This window comes from Miniopterus natalensis, chromosome X (assembly GCF_054644295.1).
Source record: "Miniopterus natalensis isolate mMinNat1 chromosome X, mMinNat1.hap1, whole genome shotgun sequence".
In the NCBI taxonomy this organism is placed as follows: domain Eukaryota; kingdom Metazoa; phylum Chordata; class Mammalia; order Chiroptera; family Miniopteridae; genus Miniopterus; species Miniopterus natalensis.
The window spans coordinates 108,031-117,615 of NC_142103.1; the positions used below are offsets into that span (position 1 = coordinate 108,031).

Genomic DNA, 9,585 nt, shown 5'->3' on the forward strand with positions numbered 1-9,585 from the left:
TTGCAAACTAATGACTGATCCTGGAAAGAAAGGAGTGTCCATGGCAGAGAGCACTCATCCCTGGGGCACTGCCTTGTATTTTCATTCTTTAGACTAGCCTTACACCTCATGAATCTGTCAGTCATTTCAAAGAAAATGTGTTTGTGTTTGGCAAACCATTTCCAGAATTTTATATAAACTATCTGGAAATCTGGTGAGACAATGAAGACTGTATTCCATATTGAAATGAGAGAAAATGAGTTTTTTTCTTAACTGATCATTTTTTGCTACCTCTAATGCTGCACACCTATTAAAAAGCTAGTGTCACATTTCCTTCAGTTTGGAGAATTTAAGTTGAATCTTCTCATTTGGGTTGCCATCTGGTGTGCTACTAACAGTCTCAGAAAGGAAGAGGCCATCTGTTAATACTTTTTCCAGGAAGCTTTTTATAGAGCACCGAAGTGGCAACTCTCAAAAACACATTGTAATGACTTATGAAATCTTGGGTAATATGTACAAGTTGAGGCTGATATTTCATTTCTACCAACAGTACGTTCTTCCATTGAGGTGAGGCAGAACAATCAATAAATATGGCATATTTGCATGCTAAAAATTCTTATCTCTGATATGTGGGGAGCCATAAGGTTAACAAGTTATTGGTCTTATGGTATTTTAAAAATAAGATTGTAAATACATACTGAGAAGTAGTAATGATGATGTTGACAGTCATTTACTGAACACTTGCCATCTTCTGTCCACTGTGCCAAGTGCTTATGTCCATTGTCTTATTTTCTCCTTACATTACTGCTGAGAAATTATCGCTGTTACTATGCAACCTACAGATGAAAAACAATTGGTGCTCATAGATTGGCCCATGGCATAGAGCTAGTAGTAGCCAGGACTTGAAAACAATTTTACTTTCTTTTTTAGGACTCCAATGCCTGTGCTATTTGTGAACTATTCTTTCTTACTGTCCTGTGAAAGTTAGAGCAGTCTGTTTTTGTAAGCAACTGGATATTAGCAACTAAACTTTATATTACTAGAAATAAAAGTTTAGATAGGTTTGATTCAGGACAGCGAATGATCTGGATTAATAACAGTCTGGGTCAGCATGAGTTAGGTTTTGATATAGTTATAAATAACCCCCAAATCTCAGTAGCTTAGCACAGAAACATATTTATTGCCCATGCTATATGCCCCCACAGCTTACTGGAACTATCCTCATTAAGATCACTCACATTGCTAGAGCCTCCATTCTTATACAGGTTTCTATGATCACAGTAGCACCAGCCCCTGCTTACTTCCTTGTACATTTCATTAGCCAAAGGAAGGACTTGGCCAACCCAAATGGGAAGATACAAGTTATATTCTCCAAATGTGTTGAGAAATTTTGGTCCAACCATGTGTGTGCCCAGAAGGAGGGCAATCAGATTATTTAGAACTAGCTCTAGTTACCACCAAAACAACTTATAGCAATTGATTGAAAGCCTCCTGATTTCTGGCCCTTTTCATTTCTCAATTTGAGATTAAGATAAATAGTCCTAAAACATACCTTTGCATTGAATGGGCCATGATATACTTCCTTTTTTTGTTCTGATGTCATTAAATGTTCTTTAGGGATCACACCTTATCTTAATAAGCCTCCTTTCTATCCAGTGTCTGTCGGATTTCTCTTTGAATCTACATCCCATAAATGTCAAAGGATACTGCTATACACTACATCAAACTAAAAAGCTTCTGCACAGCAAAAGAAATCATCCCCAAAATACAAAGGGACCCCATGTTATGGGAGAACATATTTGCCAAGGATACATCTAGTAAGGGGTTTATATCCAAAATATACAAAGAACTCATACAAGTCAACAAAAAGAAGACAGTCTACTTGAAAAATGGGCAAAGGACCTGAATAGAGACTTCTCCAAAGAGGACATACAGATGGCCAAGAGACATAAGAAAAAATGCTCAAGGTTGCTAATCATCAGAGAGATGCAAATTAAAACCACAATGAGGTATCACTTCACACCTGTCAGAATGGCTCCACCAACAAATCAACAAAATCAACAACAAATGACATGTACTGGTGAGGATATGAAGAAAGGGGACCCTAAGTACTCTGCTGGTGGGAATGCAGACTGGGGCAGCAACTATGGAAAAAGTATGGAGGTTCCTCAAGAAACTAAAAATGAAACTTCCATTTGACCCAGTGACCCCACTTGTAGGAATATATCCTAAGAATCCTGAAACACCAATCAGAAAGAATATATGCACCTCTGTGTTCATAGCAGTGTTATTTACAATAGCTAAGATCTGGAAATAGCTCAAGTGCCCATCAGTATTTGAGTGGATAAAAAAGCTGTGGTACATTTACACCATGGAATACTATGCAGCTATAAAAAGGAAGGATCTCTTACCCTTTGGGAAAGCATGGATGGATCTGGAGAGTATTATGCTAAGTGAAATAAGCCAGACAGAGAAAGACAAGTATACCATGATCTCACTTATATGTGGAATCTGAAGAACAAAATAGATTGACAAACGAGACAGGACAAGAAACATGGAAGCATAAAAGACTGACAGATCTCAGAGGGAAGGTGGGAAGAGATTAACCAAAGAATTTATAAGCATATATGAACAACCCATGGACACAGATAATAGACAGGTGAAGGCCTGGTGTGGGGTGGGAGATAGGTGGAAGGGGGCAAAGAGGGAGCAATTTGGGACATCTAATACTCTCAACAATAAAATAAAAATAAAAAAACTAAAGAAAACATGACACCCAACTCAGAAGCTACTGTGAAGATTAAGTGTTATAACCCCTGTGAACCTTTTACCATAGTGAGTTGGTATCATGAGACTAATTTTGTAGATGAAGAAGTGGAGACTCCAAAAGGTTAACAACTTCCCCAAAGTCACACAATTAAGTAATAATAGAACTGGGATTCTAGCCTGACTTCATCAGGCACAAAGCCCATGCATTCCCCACTGGAATAACGAGACTCTTTAAAGGTTGTCTACCCCAGGAACACGTTAGGCTGGTTATTTGGCTGCACTGTTTTGCTTGTTAATTTGGTACTTGCTTAAAACCAATAAAAATGATTATGGTAATATTTTAAAGTTTTCAGAGAAAAGATTGTTTAAATTTGGCACAGTGCAGCAAGCAGAGAGAGGAAAATAACTGGAGAAAAATGGTGGCAGATGCCTTCATTGTATTGCCCTGTGCCTGGTTTTCAAATGAAACATTCTGAAGTCTTCTAGCATGGTGGTTTGGTGTGTCTATTTAGGCAGTGTTCCAGTGCTTGGAAAACACACAAAAGCTTTTGTTCATTATGAAAGAATTTTTCTTTCCCAGCTAAAGTAACTGCCAAGAATGAGATCTGTTAACAGTCATTCCAAAGAAGAATGATTGCTTTTCTTTGCCTGATGCCACATAGTAGAATTTAGGACCAACCTGAGATGTCACAAAGGCAGCAAGCAGCCTCCTATGAAGCTGAGCAGTGCTGTAGTTTAAGAGAGTTTCCTTTTCAATTCTCTCTGGGGAGCGTCCAGGATGCTTCAGCCACCATAAAGAATTCTGTGCTTTTGAACAGGTCCATAAGACCTGTTTTCAAGACATTATTTTCAGATGCAAAATCTGGAACCCAGATAGAAGGGATTTTCTCCATGGCACACAACAAATTAGTGTCAGAACAAGTACTTGAACCCAGATATTCTCACTTCCATGGAGAAAGTGAACGGAATCCAAACTAACTGAGGAATGTTGAAGGACACAACTAATCATGTGTGCTAGATAAAGTGTCAGGGGAAATCATAAAAGGAACTGATAAAGAACTGTGAAGAACAAAATGTCAAAGTAAGCCTGATAATTATGAAAAACAGTATATCACAGTAACTACTGTCAAGGTTACAGTAAACCTTGACAGTAAGTTTTGAACATCTACCACTTACTAAAAGTAGGATGATGTATAACAACTGCAGCTTTAAATCCATGTAAGTAGAGCTGAAAATCCACTACAGCATTGAAGCCACTTGCTAGCTCTGTCTGCATTCAGCATGCTCAGCAGTAAAATCAGCTCATTCTGAACTTAGGAATTGCTATGCTCCTTCGGGTCTCATTTTTTTTGGTGTGTTTTTTTTTTTTCTCTTTTCCTCCAAAACTTCTAGGCCAGCTCATTGCACTGCAGATGCCCTTTTCATTTTTTGGGTGTTTTCTATAAAGGGACCAAAATATTTTTTAGCTAATGAGGGAATTGTCCTATTGAAAGAAAACAACTAAATGCACCTTCCTCCCACTTCCCCAACCTCTAGTGTGCCCTCAGTCCTGTCAGCTGTGAATTAGGAATAATATTACTGTTTTATTTGGGTGCCTTGCTTTCCCTGCTGGATACTGAGCAGTTCTTCCAGACAAGAATTTTTGGATATTGGGAAAAATGACACATGGGTACCAATGGCTCCTTGAGACCTTGGGGTCTATTCCTTAGAACTTGTAAATGTTACCTTATTTGAAGAAAGAGTCTTTCCAGATGTGACTAAGTTAAGGACCTTGAGACTGGGACTTCATCTTGGATTATGTGGGTGGACCATAAATGCAGTCCAGCGTGTCTTTATAAGAGAGAGGCAAAGGTAGATTTGACAGGCACACGGAGGATAAGGTGATGTGAAGGTGAAGCAGAGAGATTCAAAGATGCCAGCTTTGAAGATTGAAGCAACAAGACCACAAGCCAAGAGATTCCAGAAGCTACTAGAGGCTGAAAGAGACTAAGAACAGATTCTCCCACAGAGCTTCCAGAGGAAGTGAGGTTTTGCTGTCAAGTTGTTTCAGACAAGTGAAACTGATTTCAGACTCCAGAACTGTGAGAAAATACATTTTTGATGCTTTATGCAACCAAGTTTGTGAGAATTTGTTACTGGAAACAAATACAGTTGATTACTCACATAGTAAACAGCACAGAGGTTCCCCCTGGAGAAGGGCTCAGGTTCCATTTAAGGTGAAACAGCAGTGAGATGGTGGTAGATGCCTTAGGGATTTTATTGTGGTGTGAGGTTGGGCTGGGTGATAGTTTGTGCAGGGGGTGTGGGCCTTTCATGGTTTGAAATTTCCAATGGTGCAAAGGGACAGAGCTCCTACTTTCTCAGATATGGAGCAGAAGGGAAAGGAGAAAGGATGGGGCCTTGAAAGCTCTCAATAGTCAAAAATAAAAATGCAGTAGAGACTCTATTATAATGACCCAACTCAAGAAGTTCTGAGGATTAAGTGAGTTAAAACAAGTAAAGTCTTTAGCTTGGGGAACAGAGCTCAGTGTACTTTTTAATAAACTGTTATTAATTTTACCATTTTAAAAATCACTGCATTTTTCAGTTTCCTAAGCCAATATTGGAGTACTCAAGAGCCTGGTTCTGAGCTCTTTTCTTGCTCTATACTTCCTCCCCAAGGTTATTTTTGTCAATGCCTATACCTTTAAATTATGCACAGATTCACCTCTGCAGTGAACCTCTCCCCAAGCTCCAGGCTACTATATCCAATTCCTACTCTGCCTTTACATGAACCTTTAATAGACAGCGAAATCTCAAGAAGTCTCCTAAGCTGAATCCATGGTCTTCTCTGCAAATACTGGTCTTCTCTGCAATCTTCCCCACATGATAGAACTACCATCCTTCCTGTTGTTCAAGCCAGAAACTTCGAAGTTACCCTTGACTTCCTCCAACCACTTCAATCAATCATCACCAATCTCAGCTGATTCTGCCTCCTCTCCATTCCCACCAGCTACTTCATTTCAGCCCCTTAAAGTGTACCAGCACTTGAATCTTTATCATATGTTCCCAAGGAGACCTGCATACCAACTCTAAATCTCTCTAGGTCAGTGGCCCTCCATTTTGGCTATATTCATGTAGCATAATGTCCTCAAGGGTTCATCCATATTGTAGCATGGAACAGAATTTCCTTCCTTTGTAAGACTGAATAATATTCCATTATAGGTATTCTGACTGCCAACTAGTTATCCAAAGTAATTGTAATACTTTATACTCCCTCCAGCAGTATAGGAGAGTTACAATTGCAGTAGATATATAATCAGTGAGTTCTCAATGTTAACTATAGACAGTTCTGTTCAGATTTTGATGAGTGAGTACATTCTGGATAACCTTGAGGACCACTCGTGAGTGAACTGTGGTACATGGCTTCTGTGTCTGCTTAGCACTGGTATTGGTGATGGTGATGAATGGAAATGGCAGTGTTTCTCCAACTTGAGGCCACAAGACACATTCCCAGGAGTCCACAGATATATTCTTGGGGGTCTTAATATTTTCATGTTTGAAAATCACTATTTATTTAAGTTAACCCTGGTGATCACCTTATAAGGCAGGTACTATTATTAGCCCTGTTTTACAGATGAGGAAACCAAAAGAAAGAGAAAATTGTTCACCTGAGGCCCACAGCTTGTGAATGGTAGAGTCAAAATTCAAACCCAGGTCTGATTGTAAAGAACTTTTTGATTATTAAGTACAAACTAGTAAACAGCCTTAATGAGGGCAGTTATTGTTCATCTTTTTAAAATAGCTTTATTGATATATATTTCATAAAGCATACAATTCATCCATTTATAGGGTATAATTCAATGACTTAATATATTCACCTTCCAATATCCCTATTCCCTGCCCAGCCTTCAGCCACCACTACTCTGTGTTCTGTGTTTACAGATTTTTCTAATGTGGACATTTCATATAAATGGAATCATAATGTGGTCTTTTGTGACTGGCTTCTTTCACTTAGCACAATGTTCTCAAGGTTCATGCATGTTGTAGCATGTATTAGAATTCCATTTTTATGGCCAAATAATATTCCACTGTATGGATGTACCACCTTTTTAACCCATTCACCTGTTGATGGACATTTGACTTTTTTCCACCTTGTGGTTATTATGAAAAATGCTGCTATGAACATTCAATGTACATGCTTTTGTGTGGAAACAGTTTTCATTTCTTATGAATAGATATAACTAGGAGTGGAATTCCAGGGTTATATGATAACTCTATGCTTAGCTTTAAGGGGGAACTGCCAGACTATTTTTTAAACTGCTGCACCATTTTACATTTGTACAAGCAGGGTACGAGGGTTCCAATTTTTTTCACAACCTCACCAACACATGTTATTATTTAACTTTTAAATTATTGCTGTCTTACTGGGTGGAAAGTGATATCTCATTTTGGTTTTAATTTGCATTTCTCTGATGGCTAATGATGTTGAGTATCTGTTTGTATACTTATTGACCATTCGTATATCTTCTTTAGAGAAGTGTCTTTCAGGTCTTTTGGCCACTTTTAAATTGGATAGTTCTTTACATATTCCAGATAAATTTCCCTTACATATGATATACAAAATTTACCTCCCATTCTGTTCATCCACTTCTGTACATTCACTTTTGTCTCTTTACTTTCTTGATAGGGTATGTTGAATCACAAGGTTGTAATTCTGATGCCAATTTATCAAATTTTTCTTTTGTGCTAGTGTCCTTTGTGTCATACCTAAGAAACTATTGCCTATTCAAGGATCATGAAGATTTTGCCTATGTTTTCTTCCAAGAGTTTTATAGTTTCAGCTCTTATATTTAGGTCTGTGATCTGTTTTGAGTTCATTTGAGTATAGTATAATGAGAGATAGGGGTCTAAATTTATTCTTTTACATATGGATATCCAGCTGTCACAACACCATTTGTTGAAAATCACTGTTATTTCCCAATGAATGTTCTTGACATTGTTCTAAAAAATTAATTGCCAATAGATATATGGGTTTACTTCTGAATACTCAATTCTGTTTCATTACTCTACATGTCTATCCTCATGCTAGTACCCTACTGTTTTGATTACTGATAGAGGCAGGTATTTCAGAGGGAGAACAGAAAACTAAGGAGATCTACATAGACACTGAGAAGAGGAAGTGAGATGGGGAAGTTTCCTGGTAATAGCCCAAAGGGGAATTATTTTCAAGGTGCATAAGAGAAAACTAGTGAAGGGAGATGGGAAGATTTGCATTTCCATAGAAACCTAAATATAGTTATGTTATCTTGAAAAGATTTTAGATATCTAAAATACTAGGTAGTGGTGAAGGATGGGAGCCAACAGAATAAAACAAAAAATGGGAGTGGCTAAAGGGAAGGGCTTGAAGGAAACATCCTCTTCCTGCCATGTGTGCAGATAAGAAAAAGGGATGGCAGGCCAGCTTGAGAAAGTTCTTTAGGGGAATGTTCAGGAAATGCCCACTCTCTAACTCCAACCAGAATATCTTGGTTTCCCCAGCATCCCCATCCCCAGGGAGGAGCCAGGACTTGTGCTTTGTGATGTCTGAGGCCCTCCCCCTATCACCTACTGCCTAGCTGAACAAACAAAGCTGACGGGTGTGGCTCTTCATCGTCCTAGCAAAGGGTATCTCATAGCTTGACTAGGAGCTCTGGAGAAGACCACAGGGACAGTTCAACATGGCTAAAGTTACCAGGAAAAAGGAGGAACATAGCAGAGTTATAGAACATGCAACCCCAGGCACAGGACAATCAACTGCAATCTCAAAACGGAGGAAGAAGAGGAAGAACCCCTGTCAACCCAGGTCCAGAGATAGTGGCAAGGTGAGACCACCTCATCCAAGCTCCTCCTTTTCTTTCCCATTGATTACCTTCCCCCCAAGACTCCCACCCATTCATTGTTTGGCATAAAACCCTTCATTAGCCTGTGTCCCTTCTCATGAAACCCTCCTTTCCATTCTGTTGCCATCTTCTTCCTCCCATCCCTGTTGTCCTAGCTGAAGAAGATACAGAGGGGAATAAAAAGACTGCTTCATGGGAGTCCAAGAAAAAAATCCTCTTGTACTAGTACAGAAGTTCCAAAGAAGGTGAAGAGAGTGAAAAAGGCCAAGAAGTTTCGGCCATTAGCAAAGACTGAATAGTAGCCTAAGCTGAAAACACTGAGGCCAGGCCAAGGAGGCCCTACAAAATGACACACCTATAATATACAACACCATCATGAAACAGAGATGGGATGATTAAAATAAAACCAACAAGTTTTGAAAATCCCCTATTCCAGGAGGTATATGTGTGTATGTGTGCAAGTCCTCCGATCTAAAGGAAGAAGACCTGTGAGAAAGGAGAAAGTGAGGTTAAGGAGAGTTGGGAGCCACACTGGCAGGTACACAAATAGCCAGACATTGGAGACTGGGTGAGGACTGAGCCCAGAAGACAAATACCCATTCTTAATATTTTAACCCATGGGCAAAGAGAAAAAAGGGCTTGGTTGCTCTCTCTCTCTCTCTCGCTCTCTCTCTCTCTCTCGACGTCAACATTGCTTTTTACTTCATAAAATTTTTCTTTAAAAATTTTTTAAATTTTTCTAAAACAGACATAAGATAAAACCAACTTAGCCATTTTTAAGTGTACTTTTCAGTAATGTTAAAAGTACATTTACCTTGTGCAACCCATCTCCAGAACCCTTTCTTTTTTAAAATTTATCTTTATTGTTGACAGTATTACAGATGTACCCCACTTCCCTCCCCCTTTGCCTCCCCCTCCCAGCCCCCTGCCCTACCCCAGTCCTTCACCACACTGTTGTCTCTGTCCATAGGCTATG

At 39.1% G+C, this 9,585-nt stretch overlaps 1 protein-coding gene across 1 annotated transcript; it reads left to right on the forward strand.

The window, feature by feature from the left end:
* Positions 1-8,447: 8,447 nt before the first annotated feature.
* Positions 8,448-8,908, forward strand: LOC148090365 (spermatid nuclear transition protein 3). The gene is made up of 2 exons (XM_087829480.1): positions 8,448-8,591; positions 8,765-8,908. Exons 1-2 carry the CDS (start codon positions 8,448-8,450, stop codon positions 8,906-8,908), a joined length of 288 nt encoding a protein of 95 aa, XP_087685606.1.
* The last annotated feature ends 677 nt before the right edge of the window (positions 8,909-9,585 follow it).